This window comes from Calliphora vicina, chromosome 2 (genome assembly GCF_958450345.1).
Source record: "Calliphora vicina chromosome 2, idCalVici1.1, whole genome shotgun sequence".
Lineage (NCBI taxonomy): Eukaryota > Metazoa > Arthropoda > Insecta > Diptera > Calliphoridae > Calliphora > Calliphora vicina.
In genome coordinates, this window is record NC_088781.1 from 9,663,712 (window position 1) to 9,689,736 (window position 26,025).

Sequence of the window (26,025 nt, forward strand, 5' to 3'; positions counted from 1 at the left end):
TTCGCTCTAAACCCTCTTGTTTTCGATTAATAAGCAATTTTAGAATTTTCTGAATTTCTATGAAAAAATCGATTTTTGGTAGGAAATATAAGTGATCACAGATTATCATTGTTTTCGCTCTAAACCCTCTCGTTTTCGATTTATAAGCACTTTTAGAATTTTTGAGACTTCATATGAAAACATTGATTTTTGGTAAGAAATATCAGTGATCACAGATTATCATTGTTTTCGCTCTAAACCCTCTCGTTTTCGATTTATAAGCAATTTTAGAATTTTCTGAATTTCTATGAAAAAAATCGATTTTTGGTAAGAAATATCAGTGATCACAGATTATCATTGTTTTCGCTCTAAACCCTCTCGTTTTCGATTTATAAGCAATTTTAGAATTTTTGAGACTTCATATGAAAACATTGATTTTTGGTAGGAAATATCAGTGATCACAGATTATCATTGTTTTCGCTCTAAACCCTCTCGTTTTCGATTTATAAGCACTTTTAGAATTTTCTGAATTTCATATGAAAAAATCGATTTTTGGTAAGAAATATCAGTGATCACAGATTATCATTGTTTTCGCTCTAAACCCTCTCGTTTTCGATTTATAAGCAATTTTAGAATTTTTGAGACTTCATATGAAAACATTGATTTTTGGTAGGAAATATCAGTGATCACAGATTATCATTGTTTTCGCTCTAAACCCTCTCGTTTTCGATTTATAAGCACTTTTAGAATTTTCTGAATTTCTATGAAAAAATCGATTTTTGGTAGGAAATATAAGTGATCACAGATTATCATTGTTTTCGCTCTAAACCCTCTCGTTTTCGATTTATAAGCACTTTTAGAATTTTTGAGACTTCATATGAAAACATTGATTTTTGGTAAGAAATATCAGTGATCACAGATTATCATTGTTTTCGCTCTAAACCCTCTCGTTTTCGATTTATAAGCAATTTTAGAATTTTCTGAATTTCTATGAAAAAAATCGATTTTTGGTAAGAAATATCAGTGATCACAGATTATCATTGTTTTCGCTCTAAACCCTCTCGTTTTCGATTTATAAGCAATTTTAGAATTTTTGAGACTTCATATGAAAACATTGATTTTTGGTAGGAAATATCAGTGATCACAGATTATCATTGTTTTCGCTCTAAACCCTCTCGTTTTCGATTTATAAGCACTTTTAGAATTTTCTGAATTTCTATGAAAAAATCGATTTTTGGTAGGAAATATCAGTGATCACAGATTATCATTGTTTTCGCTTTAAACCCTCTCGTTTTCGAATTATAAGCAATTTTAGAATTTTTGAGACTTCATATGAAAACATTGATTTTTGGTAGGAAATATCAGTGATCACAGATTATCATTGTTTTCGCTCTAAACCCTCTCGTTTTCGATTTATAAGCAATTTTAGAATTTTCTGAATTTCATATGAAAAAATCGATTTTTGGTAAGAAATATCAGTGATCACAGATTATCATTGTTTTCGCTCTAAACCCTCTCGTTTTCGAATTATAAGCAATTTTAGAATTTTCTGAATTTCATATGAAAAAATCGATTTTTGGTAGGAAATATCAGTGATCACAGATTATCATTGTTTTCGCTCTAAACCCTCTCGTTTTCGATTTATAAGCAATTTTAGAATTTTTGAGACTTCATATGAAAACATTGATTTTTTGGTAAGAAATATCAGTGATCACAGATTATCATTGTTTTCGCTCTAAACCCTCTCGTTTTCGATTTATAAGCACTTTTAGAATTTTCTGAATTTCATATGAAAAAATCGATTTTTGGTAAGAAATATCAGTGATCACAGATTATCATTGTTTTCGCTCTAAACCCTCTCGTTTTCGATTTATAAGCACTTTTAGAATTTTCTGAATTTCATATGAAAACATTGATTTTTTGGTAAGAAATATCAGTGATCATTGTTTTCGCTCTAAACCCTCTCGTTTTCGATTTATAAGCACTTTTAGAATTTTCTGAATTTCATATGAAAAAATCGATTTTTGGTAAGAAATATCAGTGATCACAGATTATCATTGTTTTCGCTCTAAACCCTCTCGTTTTCGATTTATAAGCAATTTTAGAATTTTCTGAATTTCTATGAAAAAATCGATTTTTGGTAAGAAATATCAGTGATCACAGATTATCATTGTTTTCGCTCTAAACCCTCTCGTTTTCGATTTATAAGCACTTTTAGAATTTTCTGAATTTCATATTAAAACATTGATTTTTGGTAAGAAATATCAGTGATCACAGATTATCATTGTTTTTGCTCTAAACCCTCTCGTTTTCGATTTATAAGCACTTTTAGAATTTTCTGAACTTCATATGAAAAAATCGATTTTTGGTAAGAAATATCAGTGATCACAGATTATCATTGTTTTCGCTCTAAACCCTCTCGTTTTCGATTTATAAGCACTTTTAGAATTTTCTGAATTTCATATGAAAAAATCGATTTTTGGTAAGAAATATCAGTGATCATAGATTATCATTGTTTTCGCTCTAAACCCTCTCGTTTCCGATTTATAAGCACTTTTAGAATTTTCTGAATTTCATATTAAAATATTGATTTTTGGTAAGAAATATCAGTGATCACAGATTATCATTGTTTTTGCTCTAAACCCTCTCGTTTTCGATTTATAAGCACTTTTAGAATTTTCTGAACTTCATATGAAAAAATCGATTTTTGGTAAGAAATATCAGTGATCACAGATTATCATTGTTTTCGCTCTAAACCCTCTCGTTTTCGATTTATAAACAATTTTAGAATTTTCTGAATTTCTATGAAAAAATCGATTTTTGGTAAGAAATATCAGTGATCACAGATTATCATTGTTTTCGCTCTAAACCCTCTCGTTTTCGATTTATAAGCAATTTTAGAATTTTTGAGACTTCATATGAAAACATTGATTTTTTGATAAGAAATATCAGTGATCACAGATTATCATTGTTTTCGCTCTAAACCCTCTATTTTTCGATTTATAAGCAATTTTAGAATTTTTGAGACATTGATTTTTGGTAGGAAATATCAGTGATCACAGATTATCATTGTTTTCGCTCTAAACCCTCTCGTTTTCGATTTATAAGCACTTTTAGAATTTTCTGAATTTCATATGAAAACATTGATTTTTTGGTAAGAAATATCAGTGATCACAGATTATCATTGTTTTCGCTCTAAACCCTCTCGTTTTCGATTTATAAGCACTTTTAGAATTTTCTGAATTTCATATGAAAAAATCGATTTTTGGTAAGAAATATCAGTGATCACAGATTATCATTGTTTTCGCTCTAAACCCTCTCGTTTTCGATTTATAAGCACTTTTAGAATTTTCTGAATTTCATATGAAAAAATCGATTTTTGGTAAGAAATATCAGTGATCACAGATTATCATTGTTTTCGCTCTAAACCCTCTCGTTTTCGATTTATAAGCAATTTTAGAATTTTTGAGACTTCATATGAAAACATTGATTTTTTGGTAAGAAATATCAGTGATCACAGATTATCATTGTTTTCGCTCTAAACCCTCTCGTTTTCGATTTATAAGCAATTTTAGAATTTTCTGAATTTCATATGAAAAAATCGATTTTTGGTAAGAAATATCAGTGATCACAGATTATCATTGTTTTCGCTCTAAACCCTCTCGTTTTCGATTTATAAGCACTTTTAGAATTTTCTGAATTTCATATGAAAAAATCGATTTTTGGTAAGAAATATCAGTGATCACAGATTATCATTGTTTTCGCTCTAAACCCTCTCGTTTTCGATTTATAAGCAATTTTAGAATTTTTGAGACTTCATATGAAAACATTGATTTTTGGTAGGAAATATCAGTGATCACAGATTATCATTGTTTTCGCTCTAAACCCTCTCGTTTTCGATTTATAAGCACTTTTAGAATTTTCTGAATTTCATATGAAAAAATCGATTTTTGGTAAGAAATATCAGTGATCACAGATTATCATTGTTTTCGCCCTAAACCCTCTCGTTTTCGATTTATAAGCAATTTTAGAATTTTTGAGACTTCATATGAAAACATTGATTTTTTGGTAAGAAATATCAGTGATCACAGATTATCATTGTTTTCGCTCTAAACCCTCTCGTTTTCGATTTATAAGCAATTTTAGAATTTTTGAGACTTCATATGAAAACATTGATTTTTTGGTAAGAAATATCAGTGATCACAGATTATCATTGTTTTCGCTCTAAACCCTCTCGTTTTCGATTTATAAGCACTTTTAGAATTTTCTGAATTTCATATGAAAAAATCGATTTTTGGTAAGAAATATCAGTGATCACAGATTATCATTGTTTTCGCTCTAAACCCTCTCGTTTTCGATTTATAAGCAATTTTAGAATTTTCTGAATTTCATATGAAAAAATCGATTTTTGGTAAGAAATATCAGTGATCACAGATTATCATTGTTTTCGCTCTAAACCCTCTCGTTTTCGATTTATAAGCACTTTTAGAATTTTCTGAATTTCATATGAAAAAATCGATTTTTGGTAAGAAATATCAGTGATCACAGATTATCATTGTTTTCGCTCTAAACCCTCTCGTTTTCGATTTATAAGCAATTTTAGAATTTTTGAGACTTCATATGAAAACATTGATTTTTGGTAGGAAATATCAGTGATCACAGATTATCATTGTTTTCGCTCTAAACCCTCTCGTTTTCGATTTATAAGCACTTTTAGAATTTTCTGAATTTCATATGAAAAAATCGATTTTTGGTAAGAAATATCAGTGATCACAGATTATCATTGTTTTCGCCCTAAACCCTCTCGTTTTCGATTTATAAGCACTTTTAGAATTTTCTGAATTTCATATGAAAACATTGATTTTTTGGTAAGAAATATCAGTGATCACAGATTATCATTGTTTTCGCTCTAAACCGTCTCGTTTTCGATTTATAAGCACTTTTAGAATTTTCTGAATTTCATATGAAAAAATCGATTTTTGGTAAGAAATATCAGTGATCACAGATTATCATTGTTTTCGCTCTAAACCCTCTCGTTTTCGATTTATAAGCACTTTTAGAATTTTCTGAATTTCATATGAAAACATTGATTTTTTGGTAAGAAATATCAGTGATCACAGATTATCATTGTTTTCGCTCTAAACCCTCTCGTTTTCGATTTATAAGCACTTTTAGAATTTTCTGAATTTCATATGAAAACATTGATTTTTTGGTAAGAAATATCAGTGATCACAGATTATCATTGTTTTCGCTCTAAACCCTCTCGTTTTCGATTTATAAGCACTTTTAGAATTTTCTGAATTTCATATGAAAAAATCGATTTTTGGTAAGAAATATCAGTGATCACAGATTATCATTGTTTTCGCCCTAAACCCTCTCGTTTTCGATTTATAAGCAATTTTAGAATTTTTGAGACTTCATATGAAAACATTGATTTTTTGGTAAGAAATATCAGTGATCACAGATTATCATTGTTTTCGCTCTAAACCCTCTCGTTTTCGATTTATAAGCAATTTTAGAATTTTTGAGACTTCATATGAAAACATTGATTTTTTGGTAAGAAATCACAGATTATCATTGTTTTCGCTCTAAACCCTCTCGTTTTCGATTTATAAGCAATTTTAGAATTTTTGAGACTTCATATGAAAACATTGATTTTTGGTAGGAAATATCAGTGATCACAGATTATCATTGTTTTCGCTCTAAACCCTCTCGTTTTCGATTTATAAGCACTTTTAGAATTTTCTGAATTTCATATGAAAACATTGATTTTTTGGTAAGAAATATCAGTGATCACAGATTATCATTGTTTTCGCTCTAAACCCTCTCGTTTTCGATTTATAAGCACTTTTAGAATTTTCTGAATTTCATATGAAAACATTGATTTTTTGGTAAGAAATATCAGTGATCACAGATTATCATTGTTTTCGCTCTAAACCCTCTCGTTTTCGATTTATAAGCACTTTTAGAATTTTCTGAATTTCATATCGATTCAAAATCGATTTTTGGTAAGAAATATCAGTGATCACAGATTATCATTGTTTTCGCTCTAAACCCTCTCGTTTTCGATTTATAAGCAATTTTAGAATTTTTGAGACTTCATATGAAAACATTGATTTTTGGTAGGAAATATCAGTGATCACAGATTATCATTGTTTTCGCTCTAAACCCTCTCGTTTTCGATTTATAAGCACTTTTAGAATTTTCTGAATTTCATATGAAAAAATCGATTTTTGGTAAGAAATATCAGTGATCACAGATTATCATTGTTTTCGCTCTAAACCCTCTCGTTTTCGATTTATAAGCACTTTTAGAATTTTCTGAATTTCATATGAAAACATTGATTTTTTGGTAAGAAATATCAGTGATCACAGATTATCATTGTTTTCGCTCTAAACCCTCTCGTTTTCGATTTATAAGCACTTTTAGAATTTTCTGAATTTCATATGAAAAAATCGATTTTTGGTAAGAAATATCAGTGATCACAGATTATCATTGTTTTCGCCCTAAACCCTCTCGTTTTCGATTTATAAGCAATTTTAGAATTTTTGAGACTTCATATGAAAACATTGATTTTTTGGTAAGAAATATCAGTGATCACAGATTATCATTGTTTTCGCTCTAAACCCTCTCGTTTTCGATTTATAAGCAATTTTAGAATTTTTGAGACTTCATATGAAAACATTGATTTTTGGTAGGAAATATCAGTGATCACAGATTATCATTGTTTTCGCTCTAAACCCTCTCGTTTTCGATTTATAAGCACTTTTAGAATTTTCTGAATTTCATATGAAAACATTGATTTTTTGGTAAGAAATATCAGTGATCACAGATTATCATTGTTTTCGCTCTAAACCCTCTCGTTTTCGATTTATAAGCAATTTTAGAATTTTTGAGACTTCATATGAAAACATTGATTTTTGGTAGGAAATATCAGTGATCACAGATTATCATTGTTTTCGCTCTAAACCCTCTCGTTTTCGATTTATAAGCACTTTTAGAATTTTCTGAATTTCATATGAAAACATTGATTTTTTGGTAAGAAATATCAGTGATCACAGATTATCATTGTTTTCGCTCTAAACCCTCTCGTTTTCGATTTATAAGCACTTTTAGAATTTTCTGAATTTCATATGAAAAAATCGATTTTTGGTAAGAAATATCAGTGATCACAGATTATCATTGTTTTCGCTCTAAACCCTCTCGTTTTCGATTTATAAGCAATTTTAGAATTTTTGAGACTTCATATGAAAACATTGATTTTTTGGTAAGAAATATCAGTGATCACAGATTATCATTGTTTTCGCTCTAAACCCTCTCGTTTTCGATTTATAAGCAATTTTAGAATTTTTGAGACTTCATATGAAAACATTGATTTTTTGGTAAGAAATATCAGTGATCACAGATTATCATTGTTTTCGCTCTAAACCCTCTCGTTTTCGATTTATAAGCACTTTTAGAATTTTCTGAATTTCATATGAAAAAATCGATTTTTGGTAAGAAATATCAGTGATCACAGATTATCATTGTTTTCGCTCTAAACCCTCTCGTTTTCGATTTATAAGCAATTTTATATCAGTGATCACAGATTATCATTGTTTTCGCTCTAAACCCTCTCGTTTTCGATTTATAAGCAATTTTAGAATTTTCTGAATTTCATATGAAAAAATCGATTTTTGGTAAGAAATATCAGTGATCACAGATTATCATTGTTTTCGCTCTAAACCCTCTCGTTTTCGATTTATAAGCACTTTTAGAATTTTCTGAATTTCATATCGATTCAAAATCGATTTTTGGTAAGAAATATCAGTGATCACAGATTATCATTGTTTTCGCTCTAAACCCTCTCGTTTTCGATTTATAAGCAATTTTAGAATTTTCTGAATTTCATATGAAAAAATCGATTTTTGGTAAGAAATATCAGTGATCACAGATTATCATTGTTTTCGCTCTAAACCCTCTCGTTTTCGATTTATAAGCAATTTTAGAATTTTTGAGACTTCATGTGAAAACATTGATTTTTGTAGGGAAATATCAGTGATCACAGATTATCATTGTTTTCGCTCTAAACCCTCTCGTTTTCGATTTATAAGCACTTTTAGAATTTTCTGAATTTCATATGAAAAAATCGATTTTTGGTAAGAAAAATCAGTGATCACAGATTATCATTGTTTTCGCTCTAAACCCTCTCGTTTTCGATTTATAAGCAATTTTAGAATTTTCTGAATTTCATATGAAAAAATCGATTTTTGGTAAGAAATATCAGTGATCACAGATTATCATTGTTTTCGCTCTAAACACTCTCGTTTTCGATTTATAAGCAATTTTAGAATTTTTGAGACTTCATATGAAAACATTGATTTTTGTAGGGAAATATCAGTGATCACAGATTATCATTGTTTTCGCTCTAAACCCTCTCGTTTTCGATTTATAAGCAATTTTAGAATTTTTGAGACTTCATATGAAAACATTGATTTTTTGGTAAGAAATATCAGTGATCACAGATTATCATTGTTTTCGCTCTAAACCCTCTCGTTTTCGATTTATAAGCACTTTTAGAATTTTCTGAATTTCATATGAAAAAATCGATTTTTGGTAAGAAATATCAGTGATCACAGATTATCATTGTTTTCGCTCTAAACCCTCTCGTTTTCGATTTATAAGCAATTTTAGAATTTTTGAGACTTCATGTGAAAACATTGATTTTTGTAGGGAAATATCAGTGATCACAGATTATCATTGTTTTCGCTCTAAACCCTCTCGTTTTCGATTTATAAGCACTTTTAGAATTTTCTGAATTTCATATGAAAAAATCGATTTTTGGTAAGAAAAATCAGTGATCACAGATTATCATTGTTTTCGCTCTAAACCCTCTCGTTTTCGATTTATAAGCAATTTTAGAATTTTCTGAATTTCATATGAAAAAATCGATTTTTGGTAAGAAATATCAGTGATCACAGATTATCATTGTTTTCGCTCTAAACACTCTCGTTTTCGATTTATAAGCAATTTTAGAATTTTTGAGACTTCATATGAAAACATTGATTTTTGTAGGGAAATATCAGTGATCACAGATTATCATTGTTTTCGCTCTAAACCCTCTCGTTTTCGATTTATAAGCAATTTTAGAATTTTCTGAATTTCATATGAAAAAATCGATTTTTGGTAAGAAATATCAGTGATCACAGATTATCATTGTTTTCGCTCTAAACCCTCTCGTTTTCGATTTATAAGCAATTTTAGAATTTTTGAGACTTCATATGAAAACATTGATTTTTTGGTAAGAAATATCAGTGATCACAGATTATCATTGTTTTCGCTCTAAACCCTCTCGTTTTCGATTTATAAGCAATTTTAGAATTTTTGAGACTTCATATGAAAACATTGATTTTTGGTAGGAAATATCAGTGATCACAGATTATCATTGTTTTCGCTCTAAACCCTCTCGTTTTCGATTTATAAGCACTTTTAGAATTTTCTGAATTTCATATGAAAACATTGATTTTTTGGTAAGAAATATCAGTGATCACAGATTATCATTGTTTTCGCTCTAAACCCTCTCGTTTTCGATTTATAAGCAATTTTAGAATTTTTGAGACTTCATATGAAAACATTGATTTTTGGTAGGAAATATCAGTGATCACAGATTATCATTGTTTTCGCTCTAAACCCTCTCGTTTTCGATTTATAAGCACTTTTAGAATTTTCTGAATTTCATATGAAAACATTGATTTTTTGGTAAGAAATATCAGTGATCACAGATTATCATTGTTTTCGCTCTAAACCCTCTCGTTTTCGATTTATAAGCACTTTTAGAATTTTCTGAATTTCATATGAAAAAATCGATTTTTGGTAAGAAATATCAGTGATCACAGATTATCATTGTTTTCGCTCTAAACCCTCTCGTTTTCGATTTATAAGCAATTTTAGAATTTTTGAGACTTCATATGAAAACATTGATTTTTTGGTAAGAAATATCAGTGATCACAGATTATCATTGTTTTCGCTCTAAACCCTCTCGTTTTCGATTTATAAGCAATTTTAGAATTTTTGAGACTTCATATGAAAACATTGATTTTTTGGTAAGAAATATCAGTGATCACAGATTATCATTGTTTTCGCTCTAAACCCTCTCGTTTTCGATTTATAAGCACTTTTAGAATTTTCTGAATTTCATATGAAAAAATCGATTTTTGGTAAGAAATATCAGTGATCACAGATTATCATTGTTTTCGCTCTAAACCCTCTCGTTTTCGATTTATAAGCAATTTTATATCAGTGATCACAGATTATCATTGTTTTCGCTCTAAACCCTCTCGTTTTCGATTTATAAGCAATTTTAGAATTTTCTGAATTTCATATGAAAAAATCGATTTTTGGTAAGAAATATCAGTGATCACAGATTATCATTGTTTTCGCTCTAAACCCTCTCGTTTTCGATTTATAAGCACTTTTAGAATTTTCTGAATTTCATATGAAAAAATCGATTTTTGGTAAGAAATATCAGTGATCACAGATTATCATTGTTTTCGCTCTAAACCCTCTCGTTTTCGATTTATAAGCACTTTTAGAATTTTCTGAATTTCATATCGATTCAAAATCGATTTTTGGTAAGAAATATCAGTGATCACAGATTATCATTGTTTTCGCTCTAAACCCTCTCGTTTTCGATTTATAAGCACTTTTAGAATTTTCTGAATTTCATATGAAAAAATCGATTTTTGGTAAGAAATATCAGTGATCACAGATTATCATTGTTTTCGCTCTAAACCCTCTCGTTTTCGATTTATAAGCAATTTTAGAATTTTTGAGACTTCATGTGAAAACATTGATTTTTGTAGGGAAATATCAGTGATCACAGATTATCATTGTTTTCGCTCTAAACCCTCTCGTTTTCGATTTATAAGCACTTTTAGAATTTTCTGAATTTCATATGAAAAAATCGATTTTTGGTAAGAAAAATCAGTGATCACAGATTATCATTGTTTTCGCTCTAAACCCTCTCGTTTTCGATTTATAAGCAATTTTAGAATTTTCTGAATTTCATATGAAAAAATCGATTTTTGGTAAGAAATATCAGTGATCACAGATTATCATTGTTTTCGCTCTAAACACTCTCGTTTTCGATTTATAAGCAATTTTAGAATTTTTGAGACTTCATATGAAAACATTGATTTTTGTAGGGAAATATCAGTGATCACAGATTATCATTGTTTTCGCTCTAAACCCTCTCGTTTTCGATTTATAAGCAATTTTAGAATTTTTGAGACTTCATATGAAAACATTGATTTTTTGGTAAGAAATATCAGTGATCACAGATTATCATTGTTTTCGCTCTAAACCCTCTCGTTTTCGATTTATAAGCACTTTTAGAATTTTCTGAATTTCATATGAAAAAATCGATTTTTGGTAAGAAATATCAGTGATCACAGATTATCATTGTTTTCGCTCTAAACCCTCTCGTTTTCGATTTATAAGCAATTTTAGAATTTTTGAGACTTCATGTGAAAACATTGATTTTTGTAGGGAAATATCAGTGATCACAGATTATCATTGTTTTCGCTCTAAACCCTCTCGTTTTCGATTTATAAGCACTTTTAGAATTTTCTGAATTTCATATGAAAAAATCGATTTTTGGTAAGAAATATCAGTGATCACAGATTATCATTGTTTTCGCTCTAAACCCTCTCGTTTTCGATTTATAAGCACTTTTAGAATTTTCTGAATTTCATATTAAAACATTGATTTTTGGTAAGAAATATCAGTGATCACAGATTATCATTGTTTTTGCTCTAAACCCTCTCGTTTTCGATTTATAAGCACTTTTAGAATTTTCTGAACTTCATATGAAAAAATCGATTTTTGGTAAGAAATATCAGTGATCACAGATTATCATTGTTTTCGCTCTAAACCCTCTCGTTTTCGATTTATAAGCACTTTTAGAATTTTCTGAATTTCATATGAAAAAATCGATTTTTGGTAAGAAAAATCAGTGATCACAGATTATCATTGTTTTCGCTCTAAACACTCTCGTTTTCGATTTATAAGCAATTTTAGAATTTTCTGAATTTCATATGAAAAAATCGATTTTTGGTAAGAAATATCAGTGATCACAGATTATCATTGTTTTCGCTCTAAACACTCTCGTTTTCGATTTATAAGCAATTTTAGAATTTTTGAGACTTCATATGAAAACATTGATTTTTGTAGGGAAATATCAGTGATCACAGATTATCATTGTTTTCGCTCTAAACCCTCTCGTTTTCGATTTATAAGCAATTTTAGAATTTTCTGAATTTCATATGAAAAAATCGATTTTTGGTAAGAAATATCAGTGATCACAGATTATCATTGTTTTCGCTCTAAACCCTCTCGTTTTCGATTTATAAGCACTTTTAGAATTTTCTGAATTTCATATGAAAAAATCGATTTTTGGTAAGAAAAATCAGTGATCACAGATTATCATTGTTTTCGCTCTAAACCCTCTCGTTTTCGATTTATAAGCAATTTTAGAATTTTCTGAATTTCATATGAAAAAATCGATTTTTGGTAAGAAATATCAGTGATCACAGATTATCATTGTTTTCGCTCTAAACACTCTCGTTTTCGATTTATAAGCAATTTTAGAATTTTTGAGACTTCATGTGAAAACATTGATTTTTGTAGGGAAATATCAGTGATCACAGATTATCATTGTTTTCGCTCTAAACCCTCTCGTTTTCGATTTATAAGCACTTTTAGAATTTTCTGAATTTCATATGAAAAAATCGATTTTTGGTAAGAAAAATCAGTGATCACAGATTATCATTGTTTTCGCTCTAAACCCTCTCGTTTTCGATTTATAAGCAATTTTAGAATTTTCTGAATTTCATATGAAAAAATCGATTTTTGGTAAGAAATATCAGTGATCACAGATTATCATTGTTTTCGCTCTAAACACTCTCGTTTTCGATTTATAAGCAATTTTAGAATTTTTGAGACTTCATATGAAAACATTGATTTTTGTAGGGAAATATCAGTGATCACAGATTATCATTGTTTTCGCTCTAAACCCTCTCGTTTTCGATTTATAAGCAATTTTAGAATTTTCTGAATTTCATATGAAAAAATCGATTTTTGGTAAGAAATATCAGTGATCACAGATTATCATTGTTTTCGCTCTAAACCCTCTCGTTTTCGATTTATAAGCAATTTTAGAATTTTTGAGACTTCATATGAAAACATTGATTTTTTGGTAAGAAATATCAGTGATCACAGATTATCATTGTTTTCGCTCTAAACCCTCTCGTTTTCGATTTATACGCACTTTTAGAATTTTCTGAATTTCATATGAAAACATTGATTTTTGGTAGGAAATATCAGTGATCACAGATTATCATTGTTTTCGCTCTAAACCCTCTCGTTTTCGATTTATAAGCAATTTTAGAATTTTTGAGACTTCATATGAAAACATTGATTTTTTGGTAAGAAATATCAGTGATCACAGATTATCATTGTTTTCGCTCTAAACCCTCTCGTTTTCGATTTATACGCACTTTTAGAATTTTCTGAATTTCATATGAAAACATTGATTTTTGGTAGGAAATATCAGTGATCACAGATTATCATTGTTTTCGCTCTAAACCCTCTCGTTTTCGATTTATAAGCAATTTTAGAATTTTCTGAATTTCATATGAAAAAATCGATTTTTGGTAAGAAATATCAGTGATCACAGATTATCATTGTTTTCGCTCTAAACACTCTCGTTTTCGATTTATAAGCAATTTTAGAATTTTTGAGACTTCATATGAAAACATTGATTTTTGTAGGGAAATATCAGTGATCACAGATTATCATTGTTTTCGCTCTAAACCCTCTCGTTTTCGATTTATAAGCAATTTTAGAATTTTCTGAATTTCATATGAAAAAATCGATTTTTGGTAAGAAATATCAGTGATCACAGATTATCATTGTTTTCGCTCTAAACCCTCTCGTTTTCGATTTATAAGCAATTTTAGAATTTTTGAGACTTCATATGAAAACATTGATTTTTTGGTAAGAAATATCAGTGATCACAGATTATCATTGTTTTCGCTCTAAACCCTCTCGTTTTCGATTTATAAGCACTTTTAGAATTTTCTGAATTTCATATGAAAAAATCGATTTTTGGTAAGAAATATCAGTGATCACAGATTATCATTGTTTTCGCCCTAAACCCTCTCGTTTTCGATTTATAAGCAATTTTAGAATTTTCTGAATTTCATATGAAAAAATCGATTTTTGGTAAGAAATATCAGTGATCACAGATTATCATTGTTTTCGCTCTAAACCCTCTCGTTTTCGATTTATAAGCAATTTTAGAATTTTTGAGACTTCATATGAAAACATTGATTTTTTGGTAAGAAATATCAGTGATCACAGATTATCATTGTTTTCGCTCTAAACCCTCTCGTTTTCGATTTATACGCACTTTTAGAATTTTCTGAATTTCATATGAAAACATTGATTTTTGGTAGGAAATATCAGTGATCACAGATTATCATTGTTTTCGCTCTAAACCCTCTCGTTTTCGATTTATAAGCAATTTTAGAATTTTTGAGACTTCATATGAAAACATTGATTTTTGGTAGGAAATATCAGTGATCACAGATTATCATTGTTTTCGCTCTAAACCCTCTCGTTTTCGATTTATAAGCAATTTTAGAATTTTCTGAATTTCATATGAAAAAATCGATTTTTGGTAAGAAATATCAGTGATCACAGATTATCATTGTTTTCGCTCTAAACACTCTCGTTTTCGATTTATAAGCAATTTTAGAATTTTTGAGACTTCATATGAAAACATTGATTTTTGTAGGGAAATATCAGTGATCACAGATTATCATTGTTTTCGCTCTAAACCCTCTCGTTTTCGATTTATAAGCAATTTTAGAATTTTCTGAATTTCATATGAAAAAATCGATTTTTGGTAAGAAATATCAGTGATCACAGATTATCATTGTTTTCGCTCTAAACCCTCTCGTTTTCGATTTATAAGCAATTTTAGAATTTTTGAGACTTCATATGAAAACATTGATTTTTTGGTAAGAAATATCAGTGATCACAGATTATCATTGTTTTCGCTCTAAACCATCTCGTTTTCGATTTATACGCACTTTTAGAATTTTCTGAATTTCATATGAAAACATTGATTTTTGGTAGGAAATATCAGTGATCACAGATTATCATTGTTTTCGCTCTAAACCCTCTCGTTTTCGATTTATAAGCAATTTTAGAATTTTTGAGACTTCATATGAAAACATTGATTTTTGGTAAGAAATATCAGTGAACCCTCTCGTTTTCGATTTATAAGCAATTTTAGAATTTTCTGAATTTCATATGAAAAAATCGATTTTTGTTGGGAAATATCAGTGATCACATATTATCATTGTTTTCGCTCTAAACATTCTCGTTTACTAATTATAAGCAAGTTTAGAATTTTCTGAATTTCATATCGTCAGCTAAAATGCACTTTTGAAAGCCAAAACTTAAAACAATTCATAGGTTTAAATATATAATAAATCTGCTATACACAAATGTTTTTTAGCTTATAAAAATTATTAATGGTTTAACATAATTCGGTTATTGTATCTGTTTTCTCAGACGTATTGTATTATGTGTTATAAATAAATAGAATAAATGTTATGTCATTTGTTAAAAAAAGAAAAAAATAAGAACACAAGAATTCACATTAGTCATTAATACTCACTTGTTGAAAGCAGATGTGTCACTAACATTACGACGATGGCCGGAAGCATTACTATTGTGTGTGGATTTTGGTGGCGAAAGCAACTGAGCAATTGCATTGTCTCCACCACCGCCGACCGCAGCAATTGTAGTTGTAGCGGTTGCTGTTGTTATAGTCGTAGAATCTAAAGAAGTAATGTCAGTTGCAGTGCTTTTTAGCACTTCATCACTTGTGCCAGCAGTTTCGGCAGTTTGCAGTTGGGGTGTGGGAGAAGCTTCACTAAAAGGATCTGGGTAAACGGATGATTCAAATAGACTATTTAGCATTTCCGGAGCAGCAGTATTCTTTGCTTGTATTAATGTTGCAGTAGTGTTGGGGACTTCTGCAGTTACATCTGTTTGAGTTTGTGGCTGAACTGTAGTTGCTGGGGGTGGAACGGGTGGTGGTGGTATTGTAGGTGTTATAGCGGGAAAAATTGCTTGGAATTGTTCGACTACGGGTTGCTGTGGTTGTGGTGATGTAATATTGTTACGAGGTGAAGGACTAGGAGGTAAACCCAAGCCTAAGGTTTTTTGAGGAAGTGCGGCAGAAGATCCCTTTGGTCTCTGGCGCGGGGCCACACTTGTGCCAGACTCAACTATGCCCACTGATTGAGGTTTGGCGGCCTTAGCAGCAGCAGCTGCTGCTGATAATATACGTTTGGCTTCTGCCTCAAATGGAGGCACTGCTAGTTGCTCAAAATTCACTGCAGGCGATTTCTATCAATTAATTAGAAAATTTCATATTAAACATGTTTTGAAAAACTAAAATAGTCGTATGTATAACTTACATGCAAATTTTGTACGGGATTATCTTTTCCAGCTAAACGAAATGCTACTTCGCACACTTGCCATATATTTGGACGCTTATCTGCATCAGGTTCTAGCATGAATTTAATTAGTTGATGCATTCCTTTGGAATATTTAGAATTGTCAGGTATAGAAAATGTACCATTTTGTATTGCCAGAGTACTTTCGCCAAATGGTAAATTGAAAAAACACAATTTGTAGAGCAAACAACCTAAAGCCCAGATATCAGCTTTTGTGGTGATACTTCTGCCCCCATAAAGATCCACCATTTCCGGTGCTCTATACGAGAGTGTGGTATATTTTTGTATTTCTTCTTCGACGACTGTAACACCATGCTGTTGAGGATTCAATATTTTAGCTGTAGCCGAACCAAAATCACATAATACGAAATTTCCTGCATCGTTTTGCAATATGTTTTCCACCTTCAAATCACGATGTATTATTGGTGTTTGACAGTAGTGCAGTCTAGAAACTGCTTCAGCAATATCACAGAATATTGTCATGACTTCCAATTCGGTAAAACCAACTTGTAACCTAAAACAATTATGAAGTTAAGGAATAGATACAGTACAATTAATTTGGGGACAACACCACCTACCGTGCATTCATCATGGCCAGCATATGATGTTTACAGTACGGCATTAACAGTAAAACCTCACAAACGCCATTACCAGTTGGTGTTATACTCGAATCGACATAACCAATAATATTTTTATGACCACTTAAGTTACTCTGTTCAAGAAAAAGGAAGACTTTAATTCATAAACCTGTACATTTTTTTTAAAATATTGTATTTATGCATGTTTGTGTTTATAGATAGTAGCAAGTTTAATTGCATGGAATAAATTTGCTTAAATTTAAACACAGACACTATACAAGTTAAAAACTTACCGCTATTTGTATTTCTCTTTTAGCCACATTCAGATCATGTTCATTGTTAACATACATACGCTTGAGAGCGTATTTGGCATTGCCTGTATTGGCTTTTGCCAGAAAAACCATTGCAAAACCACCTACAAGAAAAATAATAAGATAATGTATGTATAATAAAGACAATGAAAAGGAAAACTATTTTTTTTCTTCTTAATTTAGATGAATATTGAATAAATGGATCGTAATATAATTCTTTAAAGAATTCCTGTTTGTTAGAATTTCATATATTTCATTTAACACTTTCCTATCTGACGGTACGTATAAGTATTCCAATTTTGTACCAACGAATCGTCATATGTGGGAAGATTTGCTTAATTTCTTTAATTTGAAGCACACCGATTGCTCATCAAAGCTTATGGTGAATGTGTTCCATCGGTAACAATGTTCGAGAGATGTTTTGTGCGGTTCAGAAGTGGTGATTTTGACACGGTCAACAAAGATCGCCCAGGCCAGCCAAAAAAGTTTGAAGACCAAAAATTGGAGGCATTACTCCATGAAGATTGTTGTAAAACTCAACAAAATTGGGAGCTACAGCAGGATTCATCCAAAATCAGGAAAATTGGGTACCATACGAATTGAAGCCGAGAGATCTTGATATAAGATTTTGCATATTCGAAATGATGCTTGAACGCTACAAAAGAAAATAATTTTTGCACCGAATCATTACTTGCGATAAAAGCTGGATCCATTACAATAATCCGAAGATTATGAGATCGTATGTGATGCCCGGTCAACCAAAAAAGTTAAATATCCATGGCGCTAAGGTAATGCTCCATATTTGGTAGGCGCAAAAGGCTCCGATCTATTATGAGCTGCTGAAATCTAGCCATTACAGGGAACCTGTACCGAACGCAACTGATTCCTTTGAAGCGAGCATTGGCCGAAAAACTCCCAAACCGTCCAAACCGTCTCCCGTCCGACCACAATCAGCCCAATTATGAATAAAAATTTCCCGGGAGTTTTCTCCCTTTTCCCATTTTTCCTATGTAAATTCAATACCGGGGAATTTTTTATTCATAATTGGGCTGTATATGTTTCGATCGATGCAGAATGCTCTCTCTGGGATACGCTCCACTTCAGAAATAAGTATCCGACATTGGCTTGATTCGTTCTTGGCATTAAAAGATGAGCAGTTCTTTTGGCTCCAAATCCATATCAGAAAGATAGGAAAAAGGCATAGCTAACAATTGCCAATACTTTGAATAAATTTATATTGTACAAATGTTTCAAAATAAAAACTAAAAATTCCAAAAAAAATTCCCGCTTTTAATTTTTCCTAAAGAATTTATTATCATGTTTTCGTGAAAAATTTTGTTTATATCTAACTTTTTTAATTAAATAAATTCATAATACTTGCACAGTGATTTCAAGTCTTTAAAACTCATCGCTATTTAATCGTTGAAAAAGAGAAAGAAAACAACAGATGAATAAGATAAGATTATAGTAAATAAAATAAAATATATACAGAGATAGAGCGAAAAGAAAATGAACTAGATGCTAGCTAATGATGTGACTTTTTTATTTTGTTTGTTGTATAGCAACAATTAAATCTACACGCAAACATTATTATTGAATTAAAATTGTATGTTACAATCATAATACACTCGCCATAATAAACGGCAGAAGTACACAAAATTATTTTAAAAACAATTTCAATTAATTATTTTTTTTTTCATTTTTGATGTGCTTTTTTAGTTTACTTCTGATACATTGTAGGTAAGTATTTATTCATGCTGAATAAGTAAGGAATCTATTTCAATTTAAGTGGGCAATTATTTAAAAAACCTCGGGATGTCAGTCTAATTCAGGGGTTCTCACAAGCTTTTGCTTTACGGCCCCCTGACACATTTTATTAAAAGCACGAAATCAATGAAATTCAAATGAATGTGGAGAAATACAACCGGTAATTCAGAAAAGCAAGCTACGAGGGAGGACCAATAAGTCCGTAAAATTTTGAAGTTTCAAGCTTCTTAACTGAAAGCGAAACAATGCTCCTGTCAACAGATATATGTTAGTTGACTCCTGTCAAAATTTAAACAAGCTGCATCATTTAGTTTGTGTTTGACACCCATTGATAGCAGACTACCGCGTGACTTGAGGAGAAAATGGAAAAATCTGCATTCTTTTTTTGCGGAAAAAAATATCACTTAAACCAAGGCTAAGCTAAATTAATACTATGGGAACTCTGCAGCATCAATTTTAATGATAAAAAAGTGGTTTCGTTGTGGCCGAACAAGCACGAAAGATGCCGATCGTTATGGAAGACCATTGAACGTTCTTTACACCCGAAACAATTGAAACAAAATTCACTATATGGTGAAAGTAGTTCGGAGATTGAACGTGCGCGAGATGGAAGCCATAGGCATCTCACATGGCTCAGTGGTTTCAATTTTGAATGATCAATTGGGTATGAGAAAGCTTTTCGCAAGATGGGTACCGCGTTCGCTCACTATCGACCACAAACGTAATCGTGTGACAACATCGCAGGATTTTTTGGTGTTGTTCAACCCCAATAAACCGTGGACAAAACGTGGATGCACCAGAACACACCAGACCAAAACTGTGGCTTTTTCGGGGTGAATTGGGGCCAAATAAGGTCAAGGTGGTTTTGTCAGCCAATAAAGTAAAAAAAAAAAAAAACGACCGCATTTGTGATAAACAAATTGGAGAAACGTTGGACAAAGCGTATAGAGCTCAAGGAAGACTATGTTGAAAAATTAACCCTCTAATGCTTAAGCATGCCTCAAAAGGCCAAAAGGGGTGCGATGATGGGTGATGAGGCGATCGACCCCTTTTCTGGTCAAATGCAAGTTTCCTGTTCAGCAGAAACTATATGAGACTGCACAAAACAGGTGGACTAATGAATGATGCCTGCAGAACGAATCTACTTATAGATTACCGTCGTGAGCAAATAAGGTTAATTGTCTCCATTATTACAGGACACTGTTTAATCGGGACACATGCTAGAAGAATGGGCCAACGGTACAATGATTATTGTAGAAGCTGCCATAATGAAGAAGAGGAAGAGACGGTGTATCACCTTTTCTGCCAATGCCCGGCTCTGACAAACATGAGGGAACGTATCCTCGGACTTCCATTCCTATCATGTTTGGACGAGCTATCAAGGATGAATCTCAGACGAATCTACTCCTTCATCCGGGAATCTGGTTGGTTTAATTTGGAGTCAACGGAAGTATTGTAAATACCCTGCTGTCTACCCCTTGGGTATTACAATGGGATCAGATTTGAATGGACCCAAGTGAGCTGTTTTGAGGAGCAGCTGCCCATGGAACCTAACCTAACCTATGCCTCAGGGCACTCATCGCAAAATGCCAATAAATGCAAATATAACTCATATTTCATTTCAAAAACATTGAAGACTTTATAAAATAATTTAAGTGCGATTTTTAGCAACTGTTGCATGAGTTTTAGAAATGCAAAACCAGTTGTATTTGTATTAATTGACATTTTTGCGATGAGTGCCTTGGATATGCTTGGGCATTAGAAGGTTAAATGATTTTTTATCCGAAAATCTGTGTTTCATAAAAAAAAAATCACGGACTTATTGACCCGTCTTTGTATTAACCAAAGTTTTAGATTTTATCTAATCCAAAATCAAATTTGCCACACGAGTTACATTTTATTTCAAATATTTCTTCTTGGAAAATATCAGGTATATCATCAACAGACGTAATAAAAGGATTTCGAAGTAAATTATTTTGCCAGATCTAGAATACAATATTAAATATAGTGTTTAAGCTTAATGTTTTACTGGAATATTTATACGGCTCACCAGTTGAGAACTGTTGGACTAATTCATAAACTATTATTATATTGTTAAAGGTCAGTGATTTATAAAGCAAAATATTAATTGTTAATTTTAATACTTGTTTATGAATAATGCTGATATTTAAATTTGAAACTAAATACTAAAATACGTTGAAGTATTATATTAAATTAACGTATCCTTTAGGTTTTCATAAATAACAGTAGTACATATGTATTTAACTAAAATGTACCTGCAAAGACACAACTGTGGCATTGTTTGACAACAAATATTCATGCATACGAATAAATCTAATAAATAAATACAAAAAATAAACCAAAATCAACAATGTCTCTCCACAACTTGTTTTCATTTTATTTATTATATTTGCTGTTAGTTAGAAGAGGGGAATAATCGTTCGAATATTGCGACGACTACGACGGCAACGACAACGAATGCGTGACCTTCATTTCAATTCAAGTTGTTGCTGTTAATGGCGTAAAGGCAACATTACCGACAATATAGTACATTCTAACAGTTCCATGCATAATATCAAACTAGAGCTCTTAAAACAAGTAGTGTAAGTTAACTACAGTCGGTTAAATCCGATCACACTTTTTATGTTTAAATTATAATCAGCTTACGACCATATTTGATATAATAATTATTAATTAATTTTGTAAATATAGGAAAATACAATACATTTTGATTTAAGAGTCCCATAAATGTACCAACAACAACAATCAGTTATTAACATTTTCCTATATACTTATGTATGTTGTAGGGCATTAGAAGTACAACTACCACGAGTATTAAAACAATTTAGACGCAATGTTTGATTTGTTACAGTTTGTGATAATTTTTTTTTTGTTTAATTTGCATATTAGTTTAGTTTTCCAATTGTTTGTAAATAACTTTCTGATGATGTTGAATGTATTATAAAAAAAAGAACATTTGGGGGTATTTAGTAGGTCGTGAATTTCTGTGAATTTTCAACAACTTGTTTATCACTTTTGTAGCAGTGTGAACCGATTTTAAATTTTTGGGAGAATATTATTGGGTGTATAACTTAAAAAAATTGAGATAATTTAGATTTTTAGCTTTTATATTGAAACATTTGTACTATATAAATTTATTCAAATTATTGGACATTGTTAGATATGGAGTCCGAGGCATATGGATTAAATTATATGGATTAAAGGCAAAGATGGAATCAAGCCAATATTTGTTCCAATGTGAAGCGTATCCCAGAGAGAGCGTTCTGCATCGATTGATACAAATAATCAAACAAAACGTCCCAACCACTTCATTCTAATATTCTGGTCGTTTTTCGGCCAATGCTCGCTTCAAACGAATCAGTTGCGTTCGGTACATAATCTCTGTGATGGTCTGGTCAGATTTCAGCAGCTCATAATGGATAGGATCCTTTTGCTTTCACCAAATACAGAACATTACCTTAGATCCAGGGATATTTGGCTTTTATGTCGATTCGGCAGGTTGGACGGGCTTTAGATTATCCTAATGGATCCATTTTTCATCACAAGTAATGATTCGGTGCAAAAATTATTTTCTTTTATAGCGTTCAAGCATTATTTCAGAAATGGTAACCAATTTCCCTGCTTTTGAATGAATCCTGATGCTCGAATTTGCTGCTTGTGTAGGTCCCAATGATTTTGCAATCTCTTGGTGAGTTTTACAATAATCTTCATTGAGTAATGCCACCAATTCTTGGTCTTCAAACACATTCACCATAAGCTTTGTTGAGCAATCGGATTGCTTCAACGGCACTTGTTTTTCAAATTAAAGAAGTAAAGCAAAACTTCTCGCTTTATTGGTAAAAAACTCGACATTTTCGAAGCAAAAAAACTTTGTAGTGTAAACAAGAAAGTTGTTTATAACTAAAAGAAAAATTTCTTTATAAAAATTAAGTTTTAAAATCGTATCTTGTACATTAGTGGATCGATTTTCTTGATTCGGGAACAATTTTAATGGAATATTTAAATAAAAAAGGGAATTCTTAATACAAATGCAATTTTCTAATGCATTTTTGACCAATTTCTACACTTTTGAATTTTACTTTTTATTGCCATAATAAAATATTTGGTAAACAGCGGAATTCTGGGACATGAAGGTCTACTATTTTTATTTATTTATAAATAGTAAAAATCAAAAGGTAAAAATTTGTCAAAACTGCCTAAGAAAACTTTCAAAAATTATTTTTTTTTATAAATCTTCTATGGTATTAAAAAATCAATTTATTTTTATGAAAAAAATTTTTTTTTTCAAAATTAATCAACCAATTATTTTAGTTTATTAATTAATGTAATAGGTATATAAGATTTGAAACAAATATGGCCTTCATTTTACTTCAACAATAAATTTAAAATTTTGTATGTACATTTTGCAATAATTCAAAAAATCCTGGTTTCGTAATGATAAAAAATTTTATTTTATAAAAAATTATTAAAAAAAGTTGTGGTTTTAAAACAATGTAGATAAGTATATACAAATATTTTTTAACACAGACGAATCTTATCAGTTATTTTTAATAACCCAGCAAAATCATAGCTTTACATTTCAAACTAAGCATACATAATAACCATAACAGAATTATGGATTATATGTTTTAATTCATTAGATCACGCAAAAAAAATTTCAAAAAGTATTTTTTTAACTACACCGGAAAGTTTCCCATAGAATGCACATGAAACGTTATACAGGTGCAAAAAATTTATCACTCGAAGGCAGACACTATTGACTCTTGACCTAAAACACCGACTTTCCTGTTTGCCCAATCTGCCAACATTTTTTTGTGCAACGTCAAATCCTACAAAATTTACCTTTTTTTAATTTTAAACGATTTGTATAAAACAAAACATTAAGGTAAAACAAACAAAAGCACATTCATTATAATTTAAATAGTAGATCGATTTTCTTATTTGATTTCTTTCCTTATGAATAAATGTATAAGCAAACACGTGATCCAAATCTTGCTTAAAATACCAAGAGTTTGTTGAAAAACAAAAGTGGCTTTATATCGACTGACATTTAACGTTGTTATTTTATTTTTATTTTTCTCTCTTTTGTACACTTGAAAGTGGAAAGCAAGGACATTGTTATTGAAATGAAATAATACATGGCCAATATACAAACATTTATGAGGAGCTGATGATGATAAAAAGAAAAAAATTACAGGAAATTAATTCAACCTAATTGTTATTGAAATTCTATTTGTCATTATAGATTGAATGGAAAAATGAAGCAAGGAAATTATTAAAGATTTTGTAAAGTACAACAAAGACTAAATAAACTATTTAAGGGAATATTTAAACAGCAACTATTTATATTAAAATTGTACAGCAGTAAGATCAAAAAAAGGGCGGATAGAGCTGGTAAATGAAATCAATGTTTAGAAAATAATGCAGAAATATTAAAAAAGGTTTAATTGTAAAACATTCAAGTGAATGTTCCTTTTCAAAGAACATTCATTTGACGCTTTTTTGTCCTCACCAAAGGCAATCTCTATAGTCAGCAACTTTTATTTGGAGACATTTAAAATAATACTCATATGAGTCAATTACGTACAATTTCTTTATGTTGAAAAAAAACACTTGTTATATTTTCCACAACAAAATTGAGGGTGTCATTCGGTGATAAATTTCATAATATATACAGTGAGTGAAAATTAGGGTGGTAATTCGAAGAAAACTTATTCAAATAATCGAGGAAAAAATATGCTTTTTATTCCAAAAAATCAATTCGATCAATTACTGTCGATTAATCGAATAAATTCTATTTTAGTGAAACACCTTTAAAATTTAATGCAACAAGTATTATATGAATTTAAAATGTATTGTAATCAATATTATTTCGTTAAATATTTAACGTGATAATTAAAATTTTCTAGTTTATTATTATTAACATCTATATATTAGTAATTTTGTATTTTTATTCATTATTAACAAATAAATTATTAAAAAGTTTTTAATATATTGGGTGTATAACATAAAAATGAGGGATTTACAAAAGATGGCGTATCTTTTGGACGCGGTTTTTGTTTTTAATAACTTATATGTAATTTTGAAGGGTACATATCTGAAATTTCTTCTCACTTAGTTATTGAACATTATATTATAAACAACAAAGTTTTTTTGCTTCGAAAATGTCGATTTTTGTGTCAACAAAGCCTCATATACGGGAAGTTTTGCTTTACTTCTTTAATTTGAAAAAAAGTGTCGCTGAAGCACACCGATTGCTCACCAAAGCTTATGGTGAATGTGTTCCATCGGTTTCAACGTGCGAGAGATGGTTTGTGCGGTTCAGCCAAAAATGTTTGAAGACCATGAATTGGAGGCATTACTCTATGAAGATTGTTGTAAAACTTAACAAGAGCTGCAAAATCATTAAGAGCTACTCAAGCAGCAAATTCAAAACGTTAGCGAACAACAGGATTCATCCAAAAGCAGGAAAATTCGGTACCATACGAAATGAAGCCGTTAGACCTTAAAAGACGATTTTGCATGTCCGAAATGATGCATGAACGCTATTAAAGGAAATCATTTTTGCACCGAATCATCATTTGCGAGGAAAAAAGGTTCCATTTCGGCAACCAGAAATGTAAGAGGTCTTATGTGAAGCCCGACCAATCAGCCGAATCGACACCAAAGACAATTTTCCATGTCGGTAAGGTAAGCAAAAGGATCCTATCTATTAGGAGCTGCTGAAATCTGGCCAGACCATCACAGGCAACATTTACCGAAAAATGCCCAAAAATGCACAGAAACCGTTAAAAA

General features: G+C 30.6%; 1 protein-coding gene and 1 long non-coding RNA gene across 9 annotated transcripts in view; both read right to left on the reverse strand.

The window, feature by feature from the left end:
* The window catches only part of LOC135952095 (uncharacterized), an 84,416-nt gene that overhangs the window by 39,393 nt on the left and 18,998 nt on the right, over nucleotides 1–26,025 (reverse strand). The gene's annotated exons all lie outside the window — the stretch shown is intronic.
* Nucleotides 1–26,025, reverse strand: part of Nak (Numb-associated kinase) — a 42,956-nt gene that overhangs the window by 15,330 nt on the left and 1,601 nt on the right. For all 8 annotated transcript variants that reach the window (XM_065502424.1, XM_065502425.1, XM_065502426.1 and 5 more), the window contains 4 exons: nucleotides 17,425–17,546; nucleotides 17,132–17,265; nucleotides 16,515–17,067; nucleotides 15,707–16,443 (listed from right to left, as the gene is read on the reverse strand). In XM_065502424.1, coding sequence (XP_065358496.1) covers nucleotides 15,707–16,443; nucleotides 16,515–17,067; nucleotides 17,132–17,265; nucleotides 17,425–17,546 — 1,546 coding nt within the window. The remainder of the gene's footprint in view (nucleotides 1–15,706; nucleotides 16,444–16,514; nucleotides 17,068–17,131; nucleotides 17,266–17,424; nucleotides 17,547–26,025) is intronic.